At 41.3% G+C, this 25,889-nt stretch overlaps 1 protein-coding gene across 1 annotated transcript in view; it reads right to left on the bottom strand.

Moving 5' to 3' along the window:
* ADGRV1 (adhesion G protein-coupled receptor V1) overlaps positions 1-25,889 on the bottom strand; it is a 2,034,994-nt gene that overhangs the window by 818,513 nt on the left and 1,190,592 nt on the right. Inside the window, exons 80-81 of the mRNA XM_078677778.1 lie at positions 20,728-20,977; positions 17,945-18,084 (exon numbers count right to left, since the gene is read on the bottom strand). Of these exons, the coding sequence (XP_078533904.1) occupies positions 17,945-18,084; positions 20,728-20,977 (390 nt within the window). The remainder of the gene's footprint in view (positions 1-17,944; positions 18,085-20,727; positions 20,978-25,889) is intronic.

Below are 25,889 nucleotides of genomic sequence, written 5' to 3'. Positions count from 1 at the left end.
TCTCATTTGACATCAATGACCACATCACTGATGATATCATTCATGTGACAATACAATGCATCTCCTCACATTTTAATATAACCTCTGTTTCACCCAGTGTTAAATACAGAGTATAATTTTTGAAACCATTGACACACCAATACTAGTTACTACATACGCACTCACTGATTCCTACGTCTACACACACCTTCACTCATTCACCCATACAATCATTCATACATACAATCACTCATCTTTACAACACTATCATATGCACTCATACACCTATACAGACAGTCACAGTCTGCCACTCGTCCATGGAGTTACTCACTCACCTAGTCAGTCATGTAAAGAATCAATGACACTTCCATTTTCTTGTCTATACAGTTAAACATAGAGCACCTTACATTTTCAAACATATACTAACACATACTTACCTTCTTATACAATCATTGATACAAGTACACATTGATCTGCACAGAGTCACACACCTCCCAGTCAGCCACACACACACTCAGTCTCCCATACAAATACTTGGGCAATCAATCAATAACCCATATAGTTACTCATACAGCTACTGATCAACACATGCAGCAGTTTACAGAACAACAGACATAATGATGCACAAATTAAGACAGTTTAGTCACTAACCCATGCACTCAGTGAGACACATTTAATCACTCACTCATACAGTTAGTCATGCACCTACTAAATCCTTCGTCCAGACACTTACACATCCACTCAATCTTCAATATGTAAGACATATTTCAACTTTACAGAAACAAAAAATCACTGGATGTTGTTATCAGTCATGTCATCAGTGATGTCATTTGAGATGTCATCAGTGATGTCATCAGTGATGTCACTGACCATGTCATGAATGATGTAATATGTGACATCATCAGCAGTGGATTGCGGGTGCGCGATATATAGTTAGTGCAACTAACTATATATGGAATTTCAATGGTTTTGTGTGAGTAAAATAAGGTTTTGTAAATGCTAATTCCTAACTATATATGGTCTATAACCTATGGTTTTTTCAGTGAATTTTCAAGGTTTTGTAAATGCTAATTCCTAACTATATATGGTGTATAACCTATGGTTTTTTCAGTGAATATATATATATATACTCACAGGATTCCCCGGTTCCGGAGCCCCCGACCCTTCAGGGCGGCTTCAATACATGGGCCCAGAGCAGCCCACAAACACCTCCAAGAGTGAAAAAAAGACTTGAGGCCCAATACTGGTAACTGAGCTTTAATTCAGCTTCATGCAGCACAGCAAACTTCCTTTCACCTAACGTTTCAGCTTCTAATGGTCTTGCTCACAGGTGGAAGTCCAACGCTGTGATTGCCAAATGCGCTCGTGCCTGCTTTTAAGTTCGTGGATCACATGTCTGCACCTTCAAAAATACAAATCCCATAGTGCACTGCTTGGAAAAATATACGATCTGGAAGTCCTCTTTATTTTCCATCAAAATTGAAAGTTCTTACATTGCTGGCAGTCGCACTTATGTTGGTGTGGAATCTTGCACAAACAACAGACAGGTGAGATCGTATTTGTAGCACAGTGCTGTGTGTTTCAAAAAAAGTCTGAAAAGGCACCAGTTACTCAGCACGATCAGAGAGGGATGTATTCCATCCTGAATCCCTTCCACACGCATTCATTTTTCGCTCCATTGGCATATCCTTAACAGGCTGAGCACGTGAGTGGGTCATGCTCCTCACTTGAATACTCACAGGATTCCCCGGTTCCGGAGCCTCCGACCCTTCAGGGCGGCTTCAATACATGGGCCCGGAGCAGCCCACAAACACCTCCAAGAGTGAAAAAAAGACTTGAGGCCCAATACTGGTAACAGAGCTTTAATTCAGCTTCATGCAGCACAGCAAACTTCCTTTCACCTAACGTTTCAGCTTCTAATGGCCTTGCTCACAGGTGGAAGTCCAACGCTTTGATTGCCAAATACGCTCGTGCCTGCTTTTAAGTTTGTGGATCACATGTCTAAAAGAAAGTTTTAGGCCTGACAAAAGGATTATTTTGCCAGGTCGAAATAACAGTTTAAAACTGCACACAAAACCTGGTATTACAGGCCTGAGACATGTTTAAGGGGCTACTTAAGTGGGTGGCATAATCAGTTCTGCAGGACCACTAGTAACATGTAATTTACAGGCCCGGGGAATACGTAGTACCAGTCTACTAGAGGCTTACAAGTGAATTAAATGTGCCAATTGGGTGAAAGGCAATGTTACCATGTTATAGGGAGCAGTGGTGGGTCCTCCGCTAGGGTGAGGAGTGTCGCCCCACTGCTGAAAAGGAAAAATAAAATGATAATAATGTATCATTATTATCATTTTATTTTTCATATTGCAGTCAGTGCCAGCTGGGGCTCGCCAGAGCAAGGGAGGAGTGCTGTGCAATCAGTAAGTGCGTATTAACTTTTGGCCGGCCCTCTTGGGTCGTCCAAACAGTTTATGTGCACTTTGCATGTTCCAACCGGGTTGCATTACACAGCCTCGTCAGGAACATGCACAGACTACCTGTTTTACTCTGAGCACCGATCCACGCTGCTCAGACCAATCACAATGCTGCACTTCAGCGTTGCGATTGACTTAAGGGAGCCTGCCTGCCCGTGTGATTCCTACTGCCGCTGGAACAGGAACTAGAACGGATGAGAGGCGGTGGCTGGCCGATAAAGATAAGTGCTTTTTTCCTCTCCACCACCACCCCGTCTGGAAGCAGCAGCTGCTGTTAGGGAGAGAGTACAAGCATTTTAGCACTAGTCAGTAGTGGCTAAGGGTGCAGAGTCCTAAGGCCAGCAAAATAAATGTCCGCAAAAACAGGATTGAAGGCAAAAAACTTGGTGAAAACCAAGCTAAGGATGTCAGATCCAACTAAATATTTTTCTTATGCAAGCATCTTCTTAAGTCTGTACCCTGATGGTGTCCTTTCCAAACATTGTGAAAAGTTGAGGAGCGGATAAAGAACATTATCACAGAGAACTAACAAGCATCTATCAAGGTACAGGATTCGCTCCAGCCCCACTACCTTTTATGATCAGTTTTGGGTGCAGAGGCTACACTTGTTAAAGAACAACATTAGGACATGGCTTGTTAGTTGAAGCATTTTCTTGACTCCATTAGAGATTGGCTTCAAGTAAGCACATTTTTACTTACAAAAAGTAGCCGCTTTAAATACTAGCAGCCCTAGACTTCCTAGCCTCCAAACGTCCTTGTCCTAACTTTTGAATTTAAGTAATGGTCACAGAGTTGCTTCCAGGGTCTTCATTGTAGTGTTGCCTGTTGCTTTGCACTGTATGAATGGGATTTGTAGAAAGCCTTGACTGCTACCCTTTAATGTCCTTTCAAATTGTGGTGCACATCTCAGATCATTTCCCTGATGTTGTCAGCCTAGGAAACAATTTTCTAGACTATAAATGCCCCATTATGACTGAGTTTAGTGCTTTGGGATGCAGATCCATGCCATTAGAGATGCAGAAGAGACTTTAAATGTGAGTCTCAAAGAATGTATGATTGTATTAGTACATTTCCTGATGAAGATGCTGAAGTCTTGGAAACTATTTTTACTACTGCAGCCCAAGAAGGACACAAAAAGTATCTTACAATTTAAAAATCCTCGTACTAAAAGATAGGGCAAAGAGATTCTGAAGGATTAGGAATTCTGGCTGGTATGTCTCCCTAGTAACTACAAGGAATGCTCATATGTCCAAATTTACAGTTTTTGTACAAAATCCTTCTCTCGCCCCTGCAAATCCTTCCCTAGCTATGTATGAAGCAACTGGCTTCTGAACATACGTTTCTGCCCATAGTAAGAAGGGATAAATCTGCCATTACAAAATATCCTGTTGTGGATAAATATATGGAATTTGTAAAATACCAGAGCAGGATACTGTTGCCACAAATTAGATGAAGAAGCTTTCTGGGCTGATATGTAAACCAAAGACCAGAGAGTCTCCATATCATTATCGAAAGAATAATCATCACTGGGATGCCTCTCTTCACATAGTAAGGGGGTAAATAATTGTTTAGGGATATATATACCATTTGCATGTTTGGGATTTCTGATATTATTAAATTACTTATCTGAAAGAAAATTAATTGCACTTTTGAACTAATGTTTATTGAGATTTACCATGAAATGTGAATTATAATTAGGAAAATTAAAAGGAAGGGAGATATGGAAGTAAGGTCATTGCAGATAATATGAAAAAAAAACAATGCAAAAATAGCAAAAACATAAACTTAAATTACTACAATAACTGATTTCTATGGATGTTGACATCTTGGAACAGTAATGCCCTCAGTCTATTTCCTTATATTTAATGTAATGAGGATAGTTTAAGGTTTTGTGGAAGACTACATTCCTTCACAATCGTTAGATTAAAGTTGATGAGGTAAGTTGGAAACATTACCAGTACGAGATGGACATCCACATTCAGGATCAATAACTATCTTAGTCTTTGGCAGTGACTATGACAACCACCAGAGTTTTAGCAAGTGTGAGGCTTCAGAGCTCAGCCTCACATTCATGCTTTTTTCTGTTCCAGCAGTGAGTGCAAGAAGATTTTTTCACTGAATTCAATGCAGAGCTTTGGGTGCTAATGTGCAGTGTTGTCGCACACTACAGCTTGCCTCAGATACCAGCTGAGGTTTGCTGCATGCTATTTACTTATAATGCAGTGTTTAAAGATGACTGTTGCAGTAGGCATTGAAACATTTGGAGAACACCAAATTGGCGGTCATTGAGGGTGGCAGAGTCTTGGCTCAAATGGGCCCATTCAGAAGGAGACCAAACTTTAGAATTTTCAAATTTTCTTTAGAAGTAGTGCACTCTGATAACAGCCAATGGTTCAAGACCTGAGGAGGCTCCTGGGGATCAGGGACCCATTCCAGCAGAGGCCAGCAGGACTTAGGCAGGTCCAGTTGAACGTCCAGGCAGGTCCAGTTGTAGCAGGTCAATAGGGAAGTTGTAGGGAGGCCTCTGAAGCTTGTTTGTTCCTGTAGTTCACACAGGATGCCAGGCAACTGACACTTGGAGTCACTCCGGTTAGCCTGGGATTAAGGTATGCAGGTTCAGTCTTACTTCTCAGACAGCAAAGCAGTCCTTTAAGCAGCAAGGAAGTCCTTCTTCTGTAACTTCCACAGGTCACGGTGGGTTCTGAATAGTGGCTCTGGGGGTCAAATATTTACAGCTGGGCCAAAATTGGTGTGGGGGAGCTCCCTGTCCTACCTCCACATCTGGTTCTGGAAAGTTCTTCGCTTTTCCCCTGTCAAGGTGCCAAACTGGCTGGGGGGTGACAAAAGAAAGGGCTGGCCTGTTGTCAGATTCCTTTGTTTGTGCAGAAGGCAAAGCCCTTTGAAGTGTATGTTGGGCTGGTTATAGCCTCTACCCAGTCATCCTGTCTGGATGGCTCATCATGTCCACACTTAACCCTTCTTTTGTGCTACTGCCTGGAAGCAATACACCCCCAGCAGCAGGGTCATTCACAGTCAAGTGACCCAGAACACGGAAGAAGGCACAAGAGTTAGGACAAGAACATGATAACTTTCAAAAAGTGGCATTTTCAGAATTGCAACTTAAAATCTGACTTTAATTTACAATGTATTTGATTGTAAACATCATATCCCTTTCTTCTCCCAATCCAAAACTATCACTTATAAAATGTAATAATCTAACTCAGTTTTAGTTAATGGAGAGATGGGCCTTACACGAATGAAAACCAGAATTGAGTTTTTTACAGCCAGGACAAAACTAAAGTAGATGTGTCCTACTTTTTAATTACAATGTACCTGCCCTATGAGCATTTAGGGTCTACATTAGGACTGATTTATGAGTATTAAAAAGTAAAGTTCAATTGTGGCAAAAGGTTTATTTTGCCACGTCAAAATGGAAGTTTAAAACTGCACTACAGGCTGCAGTGGCAGGCCTGAGAAGTTTTAAAAAGTTCCTTTTGTGGGTGATACAATGCATACTGAAGCCTACTAGTAGCATTTAATTTACAGGCACTGGGTACATGTAGTATCAATTACTAGGAAAGTACAACTAAACTAAATGTACTAATCGGGTAGATGCCAATTGTACCATGCTTTTAGAGAGAGAGACCAAAAATATGTTACCACAGGTTAACAAGGAAAATATGCAACAAAAACGGGTTCATAAACAGAAGGCAAAAATCTGTGGGTGAACCTGCAAAAAGGGCTAGGCCCAACAATGCACTGAGGAATAATGAGTGCAATGGTGACATCTGGGAATTCAGTCAAAATGTCATGGCAAAGGTGCAAATCTAGCTATATTTTCAAGATCTTTTGAGCATTGGTGTAAATATCAACAGGTATGGTTTACTATTAGGTGATGGTGCAAAACTGGACATGTACTGAAGATTAATGAGTGATATCACAAATATGAACATGACCTTCGTAATAATGAGTGACGTTGCCAATGTGGCCATGCAGTCCAAGACGTCTAAGTGGAAATGAAAAGCCAGACATACAGTCAAGATTATTTAGTGATGCACTAAAGAACACTCATTGACACAATGGTACCAAGCCTTACAGTTATGCTTGCAGTGTCATCATATTGGCAAACCCTGGCATATTTTGGCAACAACACTACTGTACATCTCAGGACTAAGATGTAAGATTTGTGTGATTTATCTATATCCCTCTATCATCATCATCATCATTTCATCTTTATTTCGAAAATATTGTCATAAAAGAAGTCACATATTTGAGCAATTAAACAATACATATAAATAGAGCAGTAAATAAGAAGAAAGTACAAGTGCCCATACAACTTATCGTTACATAGCAGTCAGTATAAAAAAGGAAAAAAAAAATGTCCGTATATTCCTCCTTTACAGTCTAAAGTTTGCGTGCAAGCACCAAAACATCTATACAACTGTGGAAGCTGGATCCAATTTCAGACAGTATTTACATCCTTCTTTTGTTCCACATAGCTGCCAAAAATTTTGTTACAGCAAGTACAATCACAGTTGAAAGATCCGTTTTAACCGCATGCGTGCGGGCGGAATTCCGCTCGTACGCTGAGATTTTTAAAAGCGCACTTTACGTGACGAGCTGGGCTCGTCATCAGCGTGGAAGGGGTTAAGTATTCTATAGGCTTGCATACAGTGCGTGATCCCCAGATTTTTGCATAGAGGAATGATCCAACACCTCCTGGATTTTTTATAGGCGGGGCAAAAGAACAAAACATGCATTTCATTTTCCTGCTCCAAAGTACAACCAGGGCAATTTTTTGGGGAGGACGGACACCACTTGCTCGTAAGGGCTCTAACAGGTAGGGTGCCATGTCTCCATTGAAGGTACAACTTTCTCGAAACAGCAGGACTAACATCATCTAAAACAGGCTCAAATTGATAAAAGTCTTTAATCATTAAAAAAGTATCAGTTAAGGTGCCGATTTGTGCATTCAATGTAAGAGCAGTTAATTTACTTTCGTAGTACAATTTGACCAGGTACTTGTGAGGGACCCTAGTGCAGGCAGACTCCGGGTCAGACCACATTAACGGGAGACCTATTCTCCCAAATTCCTCTCTCACATACTTCAGCCAGGGAAATTTCCCCGCATTCGGGAGCCTTAAAACATCCGAGAGCTCTTGCATTTAATTCTTGAGCTCAGGGGTGGTCCAGAGCCTCCGCCAAAAAGTTAGAGGTTTGAGGCCCAATTCCTCATCTATAGGTCTGAGGCCCAAATCGAGCCTCAACGGCAATAGGGGTGTACTGGGGTGCAAAGCCACCAACTGTCTTAAAAATTTATTTTCCACGACGGCAATCGCGGATCCACACTGGTAACCCCAGTGTTAGCCGCCGTAGATTACTGCCCCCCGTGCCTGTAGTTTATATATTTCAAGAGGTGGGCCAATCGGTTTGACAGAGGATTTATTTAAAAGCTTGAGGATACCCCCCGCTAATTGAGCCAACTTGAGTTAGGATTTTATTTGATGTGGCACCCAGGTCATAGTTTCATTTAAAATGAGCCCCAAATACTCAAAGGTCTGAACCCTTTCTAACCGGACTGCACCTATCATCGGGTTTGGGCGTGTTGTTGCTGGTGGATTAAAAATCATGAATTTTGTTTTAAGGGTGTTTATTTCCAGACCCCGTTCCAGAAAAAATGACTCAAAGCCATCCAGCACTCGTTGGATGCCCATGGGAGACTTTGAGGGCAATAAGGTATCGTCTGCGAACATGATCGCAGAAACCCGACAACCAGCGAGTTTTGGAGCGTCGCTGTTGGGTACCGCATTCAGGTGTGTGATTACCCCGTTGACGTAAAGGCAAAACAGGGTGGGTGCCCAGACACACCCCTGTCTCACCCCTCTGCCAACGGGGAATCTAGCTGACAGAGCACCATTTTTGCCACACCTGACCTGTGCGAAATTCTCCCTATGGAGTCGGATTATCATGTTCAAAAGGGGGAAAGGAATGCCCAGTTCTAGAAGCACAGTCCATATTTTCCCGCGCGGGACCAGATCGAAGGCCGCACGGAGGCCCACAAAGACAGTATATAGTGAACCGCCCTCAATCTTAACGGTTTTCCAAAAAAGCAGGGTCAGGCAAAAAATCTGATCCGTAGTGGATACATTTTTCCTGAACCCTGCCTGATAAGGGCTTAAGATGGAAAACTCCTCCGTCCATTCTAAAAGGCGGTCTAAAATCAGCCTCGCGAAAATCTTTTGCGGCACGTCAATGAGCCTGATAGGCCTGTAGTTGGCTGGGAGTAGAGAAGAACCCTTCTTAAAGATAGGGACTATCTCAGCTCCCAGCCAAGTACTAGGGACCGCCATACCCCTTTGGATTGCATTAAATAAAACCGTTAAATAAGGGGCCCAGACCATGAGTTCATGCTTCAGGGGGCCGCCTGGGAGTTTATCCAACCCTGGCGCTTTGCCGACGGCAAGTTTGGAAATAGCAGCACCGACCTCTCCCTCAATAAACTCAACCTCATTAATTTGAGCAATAGAGCTGGGCACTAATCCCCCTTGTTCCATATCAATGGTAAAATTTTCCCCTCCATAGAGGGTGCAAAAATGATCTTCGCACACATCCGCAGCAATATTAGGTGCTACTGCCGGTACCGGGTCGGCCGACCCCGTAATAACAATTAGCCAGAACTTCCGTGCATCTCTTGTTTTGAGAGCAGACGTTAAATTGGCCAAGTTATCGTTATTCCACTGGACCTTAGCATAGTGTATTAACTGCCTATATTCTAACCTCATTTGTTTTATCAGTGCCCTATTATTATTTTGCTTCAGGACCCGGAGGAGTTCTACTTTCGCCTTTCTACAGGCAGTATTGTACCAAGTGGGTCTATTGCCCGCCATTCTCCCTCTTGGCCCTGGGGGGTTAAGGACCTCTGCTAGGGTATTAGTTAATTCCTTGTTAAGATCCCCAAGTGTTAGATATACTTCAAGTGAGGGATACTGCGGAATTAAAGCGCCAACCGCTTCCAATATCGGAATTGCCCGCGCGTATAGCTCCGCCACTAGCTCTGGGTGTTTACAAGTTTGTCCCATCTAACCCTGCGCCTGTTGTTGGATAAAAGCGCCCTGTCATCTAGGCCACTATCTGGCTTACAGGCGTCTTTGGGGGTGCCGGAGGATAAAAAGTCCAAAATCAACGCGTTATGATCACTTTCGCCCCTAGTTTCCACCCTAAAATCAAGGACCTTATGCCAAGCACAGCTTTCAACAAATATATAGTCCAACCGTGATTCCTGACCAGGCTTATTAAAGGTACATTTTGAGGGGATGTCCGATTTTACACGACCATTGCAGGTCCTAATTGAGTGGTTAAGCGTCAGAGCCATGATTTGGACAGCCAATGGCGCCCATGACCTGGAGGTATTTTCCAGTGGTCGTCCTCCTCCAGGTTTACACCATCCATCAGACCCAAAAGTGGCTCAAAATGAGAATTGAAATCTCCCCCTACCAAAAACGTGGTACCCTGGGGAATCACATTTAAAAAAGAGGAGAGCTCCTCAATGGTTCTAGACTCACATGTGATACTCACTGGTCTAGAGTAGATATTAACCAAAGCGAGCCTAGAAGCATTCGGCCACTCTAGGACCACACATTGGACGTCCTCCGTTGTAGTATTCATAACCCTGGCACTGCAGCCCAAATGGGTTCCCACCCAAATTGTTAGACCCCCCGACGGTCTACCCTTGCCCCCCCCCCCACCTTGCAGGGACTGAGAATGAAGCAAAACCGCTCCGCAATTGTTCCTCCCTTGCCCAGGTTTCCTGGAAGAGGCATACATCGTTCTTATCTATATAAGAGCCCCACTCAGGGCAGGCCCTTTATTACATAGACCTGCCAAATTCCAGGACAATATTTTCAGTGAGCTACCATCAGTTATAGTTCTTGGGATTGGCAAGCTGGATTCTATACCAGTAGTTAGGGTTCCCAAAGTATGGAAATTAACTGGATCCTTAACCTGATTGTCGCAGGTATTAGGGCCAGGTGGAACGCCCACCGATATCCCTGGATGGTTATTCTTCACGCTATCAGCTTCCTGCATCCTACCCTCATTCATGCGTGTAGCTATCCTTCCCGGAGGGGTTAAGTTATGTATTGTGGCATCAGTCCCCCCAACTCGGCCTACAGCTCCATGTTTGTACTGTAGTCAATCTACCTAATCCAGGCAGCTGTACCTGTTATGAAAATATTGGTGGGCATATGGATATCATAGAGATTGGTCCTGAACCCTCTGGTCCGCCCCCTAGAACCCACCCATGTCCAACCATCTTCTAACCCTAATTCAGATTGAATAGTATCAGGTGGGTAGAAGAAGTATAGTGGGAAAGTCTGGATTGCAGTATCTACCTCACTGCCCGGCCAGTTACAGATGTGCAAGACTGTCCCGGTGTTCCTAAAATTAACCAGGATACAATCGCCACTGATGTTTTTACTAGTATATCCCACCCAAGAAACCCTTCTAACCATTCTAATTTCACTAGAAATGTGAGGGGAAGGGGTCTATATTTGTTCAGCCAGTTTGCCACTTTGTTTTTAAGAAAGGCAAACGATTCTACTGCTGAATCGCTAAGCTCGGGTACGCCAGTTAAGACCACTACAAGTGGAGCTGCCCCTGGGGGTAGATACTACCTTTTTCATTCTCAATCTATTGCCCTCCAGGTTTTTTCGCTCATCATTCTCGTTAGGCTTCTTGGCCATCCTGGAAGGGCTAACAGAGAGGGTAGTATGGGCACTCAGTACTACCAGGGGGTTGAATTACTGGGGCAGGGAGATTTGCTGTAAAAGGGATATTAGCTGAGGATACACCCCCCACATTCGCGTCAGACTTCCCCTGCATAGTTTCTGGTGGTTTCAAATGATCCACCATAGCCCCAGTGGCTATTTCTATTTTTGTCAACCTAAGATCATTTTAGTCAAGTCTAACAACCAAGGGGTCAAGCAAAGATTTCAAAATACTACCTAAGCTAGAAGTCAGATGATCACCTCGGGCCTGTGTTATATCCCCAAAGCTAAATGTAGTAGGTTGCACTACAGGAGGAATAGGGGGAGGAGAATTAAAAGTACCACTGACTACTGGAACGACCTCCCTACCTTTTGTAAGACCTTTGGGATCATTATAAGAGGGACATTTGTCTAACTTCTGCTTTTTTCCACCCCCTATCTGTGCCCCACGTTTTCTTTTTGGAACAGCCCCCTCCCGATTTCCCTGAGGCTGAGAGAAGTTAGACTCAGGCCTACTATCAGATATCACACTATTACCGACAGAAGACACTCGACTAGCTTCAGGGATAACCGGAAGAGAATCTCTATACGTTCCAAGGCTACTCCTGGGCTCTAGCAAGACAGTTGATCTTAGTTGGTCATTGCTATTTAAAGGAGCAACAGGGGAACCCACACACCTTTCAGGAGTTTTAGCATTAGCTATATGGCCCAGCGAAGATCTTTTGACGTCATCAATTCCCTGGGAAAGTCGTCGTTATAAAATAATTATTTCATTAGATAAAAGAGAATTTGCTCTAACCAGGAAATTGGCCAGTGTACCTGCCACCATTGTGCTCGATGATAGAGCTTTGCTTCTAGTCTCTCGGCCCGTCATAGTCCTGGATCTGGAGTGATGCTGCGCCCGGTGTTTGTTAGGAGCCTTAGAGATACTACCTCAGTCACTCAAGAACAAAGAGAGGTGGCCCGGTCCGGTCTTGCACGATCTGTAATGGGCTAGAACGGGCCCGCCCTTGGCTTGTGGTCCTCACAGTCCTGCACCCAGGATGTGAGCTCCTCCGCTCTGCCCCAGTCGGCATTTCAGCGTCCCACACGGTGCCCCAAATTTTCCCAGCAATGAAGTATTAGAAAAAGGTCTCTGTGCCCTTAGACTACGGCTGCGAGTGGCTCCCGCGGAGCGGGGACCACAAGCTTTATTATACTTGCAGGGAGGTGGTGGGCGGGAAGAGGGCCTGCTACGTGGGATGACTCCACGAACTGGCTTGTGGTCCTCGCAGTCCCGCACCCGCGATGTGAGCTCCTCCGCTCTGCCTCAGTCGGCGTTTCAGCGTCCCACACGGTGCCTCAAATTGTCCCAGCAATGAAGTTTTAGAAAAAGGTCTCTGTGCCCTTAGACTACGGCTGCGAGCGGCATCCCTCTATCTACTTACTATTTAATCTCTTCATGTACCCACCCATCCACGCCCTCACTTATTCAACCATTCATCAAAGCAATTACTATGTCATCCAGCCATTTATTCACTAACCTATCCAACCAATGACACATTCTCATATCACCAGCTCACCCTTCCATATTAATCTGCACGAAAATTGGCAATCAATGAAGAAGCACTTTCACGTACAAAACAGCCTAACTCGTTGTTTGGTTTTGTTTATTACTATTATGCTTCAATTCTAGTTGTCATAATGATGTGAGCTATCTAACAGCTTTAAAATCTGAATTTTGGTGAATTCATGTGTAGTGTGAACACCAGTTCTCCTACTATTACATATTTTTGAAATAGTCCCTAACCATAAGTATTTCCGAGCTCTTAATTTAATTTATTACATCCTAAGTGATAAAAATATACCATTTTGCCAAAACAGAGAAATCATTGTTAGCCTGAGGATACGGCAAGTGAAACCACAATATCTCTCTTTTGCTATTCAATGACTTTAAAAGCTGATAGCTCAAAAAGAATTTTAAACATAATTACATATACATTAGTAAAAGAAAGTATGCGATCAAAGCATATTTCTTAACATATTATGCTAAATATTATAATCCTTAAACGATTACCTGGTTAATCAAGACATGTGAGATATAGACAGAGGGTCACAAAACACATTGAGACAAGAACACTGAAAGATATTGACTTTTTAGAGAAGAGACCTGGCCACTGACAGTTAAAGAAATAGTGAGCCTTGAACAATGTGCTACATGGGACAATGAACACTAAGGAGGCACAAACAATGGGGAAAACCAGAGTAAGAAGGGCAAACCCACTGAAAGTGTCAAGCAGCCCAGTGTCTGTCCCTCACCTTCATGCAATCCTGCACACTGAACAAAAGCTGTGTCTGTGAAAGATCAACATGTGTTTACACAGAAACGGAAAGGAGAGCCTTCAGCACAGAAGGTGTCCTGTGCAACACTGCTTTAGAAACATGATCATCATTGGAGACTAAAATAAGGAGAAATGAGAAGACTGGCAGTAAACTATCTTAAAAGACCAATAAACCAGCCCAAAAGAAAAAGTGAAATGGACTTACACCCGCAGAGCCCAGCCCTAAAGATTTTATAGCAAGTGACCAATCCGAGATTTGTCAGAGTTAAGTTAATGATCAGTCTGTTCATGTTGTGGAGAACAAATACTACAGAGATACAGGAGTTATCAAAATTGTGAGACACTGACATATGAGAGTAACAAACACAGAAACGAGACACTGTGAGATACAGACTCTAAGCATGTGGAACCACAGTTACTGGAGAGAAGGACACAGGTGGCTAACACTGTGGACACATGGACACTGGAAATCTTGAAAATAGTGAGGCACAGACACACACACAACAAGATATGGACACTGGGTAACACAAATACTGTGGAACATAGATAGTGAGTTGGCATTAATACTTTGGAGATATAGACACAAGGAGATACATGGAGACATGGGCAGTGGCGTTTATCGAAACTAGATGCAAGATACACTAGACGACACTATCACTGGATCACATGGACAGTAAGAAACAAAGAACCCAGGCAGAGATACAGGCATTGGGGAGGCAAGTAAATCATAAGGGTGCAGGCTCTAGTGTGGCATGGAAACCTGGGGACACTGATACGGGAGAAACACAGATGTAGGTAAACATAGACACTTTGCAGTGAGATTGAGACTGCGTACATTGTTTTTGGGGAGATACAGGCAAACAAAGAGACAACCTTAAGGAGACACAGGCACTGGATGCCATGGACAGGAGGCAACAGAAACAGTTAGAGGTGCAAATAGGGACAATGAGAGTCATGGAGACTGTGTGACATATACTCTTAGAGATACTGACACAGGTAGACAGAAACTGACAAATGCAAACACTGAAAGATGCAGACAATGGAAGATAAAGAGGTGGAAAGTTACATACTCAAGGAACCAGCAATTCTGAAACACAGAAACATTGACTCTGGATGCTGAAACAACAGAAGACACTGTGATTAACAGAATAAGACATATAGATAGGAACACTGGTAGGCAAGAGCTTTGTAAGACTCATACAAACAGATATAGACATTGGAGGACAAGAATACCAGGAAACGTGGTAACATGAACACTTGGACACACAGAGCTTATGGAGACATGTATACTTAGAGGGGAGAGAAATCAGGAAGACAAAACTGGTCTTAAATGGTCAATGTGATGGCACTGAAAAAACACAAACACAGAGCGACATGGACACCGGTGAGAGGTTGACCACAGGTATATTCATTCCAGGGTCACAAAACAAGGAGAGGGAAACATCTCAGTAAGCAATAAACACTCAATACATTGACATTAGGAAAACATAGATAAGGAGAGAGACAAACATGGGACTCACAGACAATGCAGGACACATTTACTAAGATTTAACGCAACACAGCATAGCTTATAAATATGCTGCAGTGAATTTCACAAAGGGAAACGCAGGGAACACCAAATCTGCAAACACTGGCCAACTGCTAGAGTCATCATCAGCACTGGCATCATCACTGGGATACAAACAGGCTTTTTTTAGCAAACCACAGCATCACGCCATGGTGCAGAGTAGAGTGTGCACAGTCTTCCATCGGATTTGTACTGGAGGCATACTGTTCCAGTCCCTATGCGTAGACAACTGGAAAAGGGTGAGAATTCAGCAATTTAGCACATATGTAATGCAACGTTTCTGGGGGGGGGGGGGCAATGCAATCCCTGCTGTTTGCACCTGTTTCCCTTAGGCTGACGTTTTTAATTTGAAGTCTGATCCGGATACCTTAGTTGTTTGGACTCTGTGCCAAAATTTGTAGAATTGCATGAGTTCACCCGCAGTAATGCCATTTGATGCACAGAAGTAGAAAGTGGATTTGACGCTGAAAAAGGTCACCTTTCCAGTGCAAAAAAAATATTTTGAGCTAACTAGTTAATCACAGCTGCAGTGTTGACTGATACTCTCAGAGACACTGACATGGGCAGTCCTGGAAGACACATACATTGGGTAACATTGAAAGAACCTGGAAGATAGGGAGATGGAAAGGACAGTGGAAGGCAGAAACTGCTGACACACAAACATGAAAAAATGGACATTGTGAGATATAGATCAGGGGTCCACAAACGTTTCTGTAGTGAGAGCTACTTCTGAATAGTGAACATCCTTGTGAGCTCCTGAAGGCTAACCAACTCGAGCATTGTTACTAGACACCCCCATGCCCACCTCCATTGACTTTAAGCTTAATGTCCTTAAAACCAGATACTAAGGTTTAAACAAAAGACTTTGACTAGGGGAACTATGACAGGACTGCCATGTGTGTCAGTGACAGTGTTGTCTTTGGCGATGTAAGAACATGTGTGCATATGATTAGAATAAGTGTGTATGGGTGACTGAGAGCCTCTGTTGTATGTACTAGTAGCACTGAAAAACCTTTCATCAGATGTGGCACATTACATGTATAATACAAATATATAACCATTTTTTTTAAATGGGACAAGTCTAGAAAACATTCTGCAAAAATGTTCATGATATGGAACATTTTTCTGCACTTTAAATTTCTCCCACTTAAAATAATGGCTTTATCTTTCAGTTATAAATACGGCACAGTATCTACAAGCCACTGGGAGCATGATACCTGCTGTGTGTAAAGGCATCACTTTGAAATGGGGAAAATGTAACTGAATATTTAACTTTTATGTTTAAATGGATTCCATAAAACTCATCATTTAAAATTAATCCCATTCCCAAAAGTCTAATTTACAAACAGCAGGCATCTTGCTCACAGCAACCTGTAGACAAGGTGCCAAGTTTAGAACAGAAGAATACAGCCACTCGTTTGAATGGGAATATTTTAAAGTGAAGAAAATGCTTCATAAAACATTAAGACAATATTGGCTTTAATGAAAGTGAAAAAAACATGAAGACAATAATATTTTTCTTCACTTTAAATTTCTCCCATTTAAAGAAGAGCTCTGTATTTTTCAGTTTTAAATATGGCAAAGTGTCTACTGCCTACTGGGAGCAAGAGGCCTTTTACTTGTGATTGCAACACTTTGATATGGGAGAAAGTTAAAATAAAGAGTTAACCTAATCATTAAGGTAACTTTTCATTTTAATTTTCTACCATTTAAAAGCATTTAGAAATATCATTATCATTTTGTTCTCACATTCCAATACTGAGCTGAAAAGTACATATTTAGGAGTTAAATAACGCACTTCTTCAATTCTCCTCCTCTGTGCCCTTGGTTGTAAATCTTAGTCCAGCACTGCTCATTAGCAGGCCCTGCTATCTCCAGCCTGGAGATAATAATGTAAAATAAACACAGCTTTCCCTTAAATTTAAAAGAAAAATGTGACCCTATACTTTTTGTTAATGAACTTAAGGCTGTGAGCTATTCTGAAGGTGTCAATGAGCTACTAGTAGCTCATGATTGGTTGTAGACACCTGGCATAGACATTGTCATTGGGAGACACAAATATATAGAGACATGGAAATCAGAGGAACACAGACTGTAGGAGACAAGGCGACTAGGGGACTCAGATACACATGCATATATGTTAGCCAGTACAGAGGTATTCTGCGTGATCTAAAAGATGAAAGAGATGGAAAAAGGAGTACAAAATACATGCCCACTGGGGAGAGAAGTGTTTTGGAGAATCAATGATAACAGGAAAGTTTAGTCTGCAGAAAACTCCTCATTCAGTCAGAAATACACACTTAAAAAAGCAGAAATTACCAATATTAAAGCTAAGTAACATGAAATATACAGACATAAATACAGATAATCAGGTGCACCAAATCTTCATGTTTGTCCGCTTTGTCCTACTTGGTTTCTATCCTTACAGGAGCTTCCATAAGTCTATGAGCCCTCACGAATGTATTTCAATGCACCTGTTTCATGTATCTATTATTTAAATTAAATAAACTGAGAGAAGAAAATTAGAACTGAACTGACTAATGTGTTCACATTTTTCATGTAGCTCTAAGAGAAGAAAATTAGAATTGAACGGACTAATGTGTTCACCTTTTTCATGTAGCTCTAACATACATTTCCGAAATATGTAGGATTCATACATAAAAAAATCAAAGATTAAGATAACGTTACTTATTGATTTAATTCCAGGAAATGGACACTTCAAGCATAAAAACAATGCCATAACATATAGTTCATATCAATGCAAAATGTTATCAAAATACAAGAGCAATAAAAAGGTGAAGGTTACAAAAGAAAGAAGTCAAAATCCTAAACTGTTACCTGTCTGCAGCCTGGTTCCATAAAAGGCACAAAGACTTTTCTGGAACAATTCGATTGCCTGAAGCATATATCTGGTAGATAACTTTATTACTGTTAGTTAATGGAATCGAATTTTGACCCTTCAGACTGAGAGACAATACCTGAAAAACATAATGTTTTAGCATTATCGAAAAGTAACAGCAGACAAGTTCAGTGTACCTATTTTAGAAATACCATAACAACTACATTACTAATTCTCATCAATTTTCGGTTGATTGAGAGGTGTGTTGCTGATACATGACACTGATAGACTGCAATATTCATTCATTATTGGTAAGGCTTTTTCACACTCATGTCAGTTCTTCTCAGACTCACCGGTGCAGAATGTACTCTTGCAGCGGACAATTGTAATGTATCCATTGTGTTTATGTATTTCTTGTAATGTGTTTTGCATAGGATTATGGTTTAATTGTATGTGATTATAAAAAAAGATGAAAAAAGATGAAAAGTAAATGGTCTACAAAATAATATAGAATGAGGAGTAAATAAATACAACAGACCAATGTAATGAGTGGTTGGTTTTCGTCTGTTCAAGTAAAAAACTAGCATTTAATGTGAAAGCTAGGAAAATGTTTTTCTAATTTTATGGGCCCTATCTAGCTGTCTGAATCAGGGCCAACCCACTTATCAAAGCAAACTTTCTAAAAGGGGCATTTCTAAAATAATAATTGAAAATTTGACCTCACCATTAACCACTTGGATGCTAGAGCATCATCATCAATTTACTGTAATTTCCATGGAAATGAATGGGCACTCCATGACGAGTTACCCTGGACATTAAGTTACAATTCAAAAGAGTGGATGAATTGTTTTTCTAACTGCAACCAATCTGCATTTAGCACTTAATACATGTACCAATATAACAAAATGATTCCATGTGGCAGCAGCTAACCTTGTTACATTGAAAATTGTTTTTGGGGATACTTCACTGTAAGGACATGTTCAACATTAATTTCCACATGCCCTACTTTTAAATATCTGCACCGTGCCACTATGGACAATATGGCATACATGTGGGTGACTTATTAATATTTAAAAGAATGGGTTAGGCATGTCAAAAGGGGTATTTTGACAGGTCAAATTTGCAGCCTAAAACTGTCAGAGGAAGGTTACCTGTGTGCAGCTACCAGGCTGAGCACACCTGTAGTTTCTTATGCGCAGCCTCTACCTGTGCGTGCAAGTGCATGCACACATCTAACCAGCCCAGTGCCCCTCATCCTAGCTGCATCACAATGGACTTATCTTAATAGGTGGGCACTGGCGGGAAACACGAGCAGTCCAACTTACCATGAAGTGAATCGGAATGAGACTCAGGTAGGGAGAATCACTCAACATAAATGTTCAAATGTGGGTGATCAAAAGCACAAAAAATCCTGGTGGACTAAATTGGCAGAACCCATTTGCAGCACATTAGAAACCTAAAAACATTGGATTTTCCGCTTTGGTGCCTCTGGTGTCAAACAGTTGAAGCACATAACCTCTTTTTCAAGCACTTTCCTGTGATGAGGCTCTAAGTGGCAAGGGTATGCCTAGATGTGGGTCCCGTGTTCACTACGCACTGGAACTAAGCTATCCCAACTGATAAGCCCTAATCTGAGCAAAACCTGTCTTGGGTTGCGTGTTTTCTCATTCAGGGATGACCTGGCCTGTCAGTTCGGACTTGACTGTTCCTATTAGAGAATAATCAAGACTGATTTGCATATGGCTAGGTCCAAACTGAAATGGCACGGTAGGCAAAAGAACGATGAGTTGGGATGCTTCCCTGAGCGACTGGCAGTGGTTAGTCAAAATGCAAGCATTCCTGTCATCACATTGTTTTGTTTTTGATTTATGCCCCAAGGGGCAAGGGTATGCTTAGATGTGGGTCCGTGCTCACTGTGATACCAGAACCAAGCTATACCTGATTGATGAGACCTAATCATGGCAAAACCAGTCTAGGGTTGCTTGTGTTCCTGTTCAGGAAGGATCTAGCCTAGCCGTTTGGGCCGGACTGTTCATACTGGAACAGGGCCAAGACTGACTTGCATATTGCTGGGTTTAAACTGAAATGGCATGGTGAGAAAAAGAACAATGGATTGGGATGCTACCCCGAGATAGATTGCCAGTGGTTAGACAAATTGCAGGCATTCTTTCCACCATCATCATCATCTTTATTTCGGTTTAAAGAACCATAACAGTAGATAAGAAAAAATACAATAATTGCAGAACCGCATAATTTAATTACAAAGTTCGATTTGCTACAATACGGTTAACTAGACTGGTATAAGTTCCAAACCAGATTGCATCCTTTATCACAAACGCTTGGAGTACCCTCAATATTAAATCATAATAAAAGGGTGCTAGACAGCAAAAACCTCAAGGAAAGCCCTGGGAAGCTCCAGAAGGGTCAGTTATGCCATCTAGCAAACTGAAATACAGAAAATAGGAGAGGACTCAAATTTGTTATCTCCAAAGAATTAAAGTGTATAGTGAAAATCTGTCAAGCAACATGCTGGCTAAATGAGTTTTAAAAATCCACAACATATTTTAGACTAAAAGCCATGTTTAAAATATAAATTCCTCCCATCACATTTTGTGTATTTGAGATATATGTATATATAGAATCACATTCAGTTGACAACACCAATACTATTCTGTATGGATGCACAGATCAGAAACATATTTAAGATATTAACATATACTATGCAGTTTATGCTAAAGAATAATTAGTACAGAAAGTCATTGATAGCTTTTACCATTCCTACCTTACTACTGAGTGCAGTTTTCTTATTACCAGTTAGGAACCACTGTTCACTACTGTACTCTGTGAACTGCACAATTTTACAGTCCTCTTCTCCAGCAGCAGAAGGCACAGGAGGAACCAAGAGTAAGCGCTCCGGCACTTGAAGGTTGTCTCCATTTTTCCCTTCAAACTTATGCCCATTGATCTGCTGGGGATACCAGTTGAAGGCACTTATTGCAATATGAGGGCAAGAATCCAGGATAGTTTTGTTTCTGTAGGAAGTAGAGATATAATAAATTATGTCACACTAATAATCCTTAATAATTAAATATTTGCCCATTTTATATAGTTTTTCCTCAAGTTTGCAACATTTTCGGAAGTAATAAAGCTATTAAAGTATAGAAAATGTAGGTGTTCTCAGGAAAGTAGCCCTTGTAATGTAGACAACATATGTTAATGTTTCTTCTTGGTGAGCATACTAAATATCAACATCAGAATATCAAGGGTACAAAATATTGAGGACAAAACATGAAAAAGAAATATCGGCAGGTAAGTTAGTCTAAATCTTCTATGCCTAAAAACACATATATGTACCTTTGTGGTACATATATCTTCAAGGTACGTAGGTGTGAAGTTACGAATAGTAAATCTATGCTTTCCTATATGCACTTATTTTTCAATATCTGGTCCCACAATATTCTGCCCTTGAAATTCTTGTAAAAATTCTTCATGTTGATATTGAGCAGTGCAATCTATCTTCTTTGGCTGGCCTCTTGGCAATTTCTTTCTTTGCCATGCCACGGGAAGAACTATTCATTTTAAACTTACTGAGTATAAGCACTTTATGAGAACCTCCCCTCTACCTAACTACATTGGTTGATTTTGAAATACTAGTGGGATGACAACATAGCATAGAGTAGCTTCTTCCATCAGGCAGAGACCTGGCCCATTTTAGAATCCAGCGAAAATCACATGGGAGAGGTTACTGGCCTGAAACCAATAATCACAAGCCTTTTTATGAAGCCATTCAATTGTAAACTTAATCCATGTACAATGGAGGAATGGTGCAAGATATGCTACAAAATGTCAAATGAATGAATACATTAATTAATGGAAATTGTTACGCATTTCTAGCTACCCAAAAGGGTGTTGTTCCAGTGCTGAAGGAAATAACAGGGTTGAACATAAGTGCTTACTTGGTAGTTTGGAGGAAAAGTCAGGTTCTAAGGCCCTTATGAAACTTCTGGTGGTGGGGTTCAGATCGCAAAGACTAAAGGAGAGTATTCCAAAACATAGGAGCAAAATAAGGATAAGATCTGACTCTTAATCATCTAAGAGCACAATTTGGAACACGCAAGGGTAGATCCTTGGAAGAGCAGAGACTCTGCAAAGGCACATATGGTATTGCTTTAGACTGAATTAGAGGCTGACCTGCTTTGTGGAAAGCTCTTTGACAGATACAGTGTATTTTAAAGTAAATGTGCTTCAGCATGGAGAGCCAGTGTAATTTCCCTATATGGCAGGAGATTGAGGCATAGTAAGGTAGACCCAATAACACTCTAGCTGTTCAGTTCTAAATCGGCTGAAGGAGAGATGTAACTTTCTTAGGCAGGGCCAGGAAAAGACAATTACAAAAGTCCAAACTGAATGGGCTGTCCCTATTGGGGCAGGACTGAGGCTGATTTGCATACGTGTGGGCCTAATCTAAGGTGGTATGGTTGACAGAAAATGATGTACTAGATGAAGCTCCAAATTACCACTGTTTAAGATTATCTCAAGTATTCCATCCATCACTTTTTTGTATTTTCATTGTGAATTCAAAGTATGACAGGTTTACCCAGACGTAGGGCCCTGTGCTCTCTGTGCCACTAGAACCAAGCTGCACACTTCTGCAAATAGGCCAAAACCTGTCTTGGGTTGCTTATGTTCTGGTTCAGAGAAGATCGAGCTTTATAATCTGAGCTTGACCCATCCTAGTGGGGCTGGACCAAGGCTGATTTGCCTATAGCTGGGTCTAATCATAGTTGGCATGGTGGGCAAGAAATAATGTACTGAGATGCAGCCCGAGTAAACTGACAGTGGCTGAGATTAATTCAAGCATTCTATCCATCACGTTTTTGTATTTTCAGTATGTGAGACACCAAGCTTCTTCTGGCAGCTAGTTCAATTCAGCTGTTAGAGGAAAAACATATAAAAAGAAGCTCACCTTCCTGGTTCGTTACCTCCATCCCAGCTCAGTCTAAGTGTGAGGTAATGAAGGACAGGTAAGGCGAAACTTGTCAGCAGTGTGATGTTTTGCAGCACGAACGAGAAATCCTCTTTTAGAGGGATCTTTTCCTTTAGTTAATCTTAACTGCTAAAGCAGTTAAGTATTAGATTTCTTAAGTATTGCAGTTATGTGTTGTGTTAAATTAAAGCAATGTTAATACACAGATAGAGCGCTTGCCTAGTATTGCTTGTCATATGTTAAGATACGAGCATTAACTACAAGGGCATGTCTATATTTGACACTTAGCATTTTAGCTGTGTTAAATGAAAGAAATGTTTATACATAGATAGAGCATTTACCTAATATTGCTCGTCATATGTTAAGCACTAACTACAAGCGCGTATCTATACTTGACACCTAGCGGCAAGACATAAAGAGCGCAGTTACATTTATACAATAGTACAACATGAGTAGATTGAGGTCCACACAGAAATAGACAATATGTGTAAGACATTTAGGTTTGCTTCATAGTTTGGAAGCTTCTCTCCTCTACTCTTCACGTCCAGCTAGACAAAGAGGTACAAAAAGTAGATGGAGTACGCTTGTGTATGACAGAATATTAACAAACATATTTCGGATTAAACGCGGTAACATAACAGAAAGCTGACAAGACAAGGTACATACTTTAGTATAGATTCCGAATGAGTAACACCGTAAGACACATTTAAGTATTCACAGAAAGAAAAGTATTTTTGATACAATGCCAATTTTAAATATAATCATGAAAGACTGCAGGACATACAGGTGCCCTTCCTATAAACGTGCCTCGCCATGATATTTGGTTAATTGAATTTGGCATGATCCACTTTTGTGGAAATGCTATTAGCAAACCATTTGATTTTTTGAAAAACAAAGACGCAGTATGCATGTTTTAAAAAAAAATCTTGTATCCCTTCTCTCCTGGGTGCTTGATGAATTCTTGATAGAGCGGGGCCTCATTGACTGGAGATTGTGCCGGGTGAGGTGAGGTCTAGTCCTCGTACTCTACGGGTGAGCATTTGAGTTTTCATACAATTACAATGAACTCTCCATATACTAAGTTGTTTTGTTGGCATAATTCACCCAAAATATTTGGATGTATTATCATTTAAGTTTTAGCCTTTTTTTACAGATGTCCTACACATCTTGTAGATACAGAGGATCAGCATATGACAACAAGGGTATAGTAAACCCAATTTGTACGTATAATTAAAATTAACTTTTCACGTTTAAAAACAATGCAGTAGCAAAGTAATCTATGGTAAGGTCCTGAAGAAAGCCACAGACAGTTGTCCATTTGGCTGAAACATGTAAACCGTTGAAAAGCAGTGAAGGAAGTTTTGAACTGCTGATTTTTGCCTGCACTGGTTTTACTTAGGAATGCAATAGAAGTTTTTGAAAAGATACATTCTTCTTTCTTTTGCAAATCCTACTTTAATCACACACTTTTTTCTTTTTGCACTGCACTTTTCTGATAGGAAATAACCTGAGGGGTTGATACAAGCTCTAACCTTATTCTCTGCTCTCCCCTTGTTTCCTCTGAAAGAGCCAGTAGAGGATACAATTAACCCAATATTCCTCTATGAATAGAGAGGACGAATGGGAGATTGGTTGGAACCCCAAATGATGACAATGGTCACGTTGGTGAATGATGGGATTCCAGTAATCCTTAACGGGTTCTTCCTTTTCTTGAATTTTTCATGAATTTTTCCTCTTTCTGTACTCCTTATTGATCCTTTTTTGGTTACATGTAGTTTGACATAATTTTTGTGCACTTTGTTCCAGAAATTCATGCATCCAGAGAAGCAGCTAGTAATATAGACCACGGATCTTATGTATGTGTTGTGAGTTAATAACATGCCCAGGTAATTAAATGTGTTGATCGCCCCAGCTGTTGACAGTTGGGAGGATTAGCTGTATATTTCATGGCCACAGTCTTTTAAATATTAATGTTACATCCTTTGATTGAGGTTAAACTAGCCGAGACCCCCAAATACATTTTTGCAAACCCCGAATAATCCTTGTGACCAGCATGAGATGATTTGAGTACAACAGAATGGGCTAAGACACACGCACAATTTTAGAGGGCCAAAGCGTCAATAGACAACAGGCAGTGGGGGATATCCAATAAAAAAATTAAATATAAAGCTGCCAACAAACAGCCTGGTCTTAGGCCATCTTAAAATATATCTGTCTGCTGTGCAGCTGAATGCAGGTCCATATATTGAAGTGCAGCTCCATCAAAAGCACTTACACTTGGGGGTCAAGTTTTAATTTTAATAATTTGTACCACTCCTGTGCTCTATAGACGTTATCGAAGGCGGAGGACAAATCAACACAGGCTAACTTATGGACTCATTTACTTGTAAAAAAGGTGTCAGGCATGAGTATTTAATGTATTCATAGATGACCTGCTAGGTAACCTCTAGACTATTTTGGTCAAATGTTTCCAGGGTAAGAGGTCAGGTCACATCTGTTCTGCTACATGCCTAAGATGTTGAAAAGGTTGGCTACAGAAACAGGCATTGGTAAAGTCAATAGGTCTCGCCTGTGCAATAGCTATTGGCTATGGCAAGGTGTTTTAGCCATTTTGTACACCACTGTGGCTGCTATTCAACATGGCTAAAAGTTAGTGGTGGGGCTTAGAGTAAGGTGGGGTGGGGTAGAGTGGAATGGGTTAAATTGGACTACAGTGGAGTGGGGTAGATTGGCGTAGAGTGGAGTGGGAGTAGAATGGGGTAGAATGGAATGGAGTGGAGAGTGTTAGGCTGTAGTAGATTGGAGTGTGGTAGATTGCAGTGGGGGATAAGGGTAGATTAACGTGGTAGATTGGGGTAAAGTGGGGTAGACTGGAGTGGAGTAGATTGGGGTACATTAGAGCTGGGTAGACTCGAATGGAGTAGATAGGGGTAGAGTAGCTCGGGGTAGACTGGGGT

Source organism: Lissotriton helveticus, chromosome 2_1, assembly GCF_964261635.1.
Source record: "Lissotriton helveticus chromosome 2_1, aLisHel1.1, whole genome shotgun sequence".
NCBI classification, from domain to species: Eukaryota; Metazoa; Chordata; class Amphibia; order Caudata; family Salamandridae; genus Lissotriton; species Lissotriton helveticus.
The sequence above is the reverse complement of the archived record's forward strand: the minus strand, read 5'-3'. Positions and strand labels throughout refer to the sequence as shown.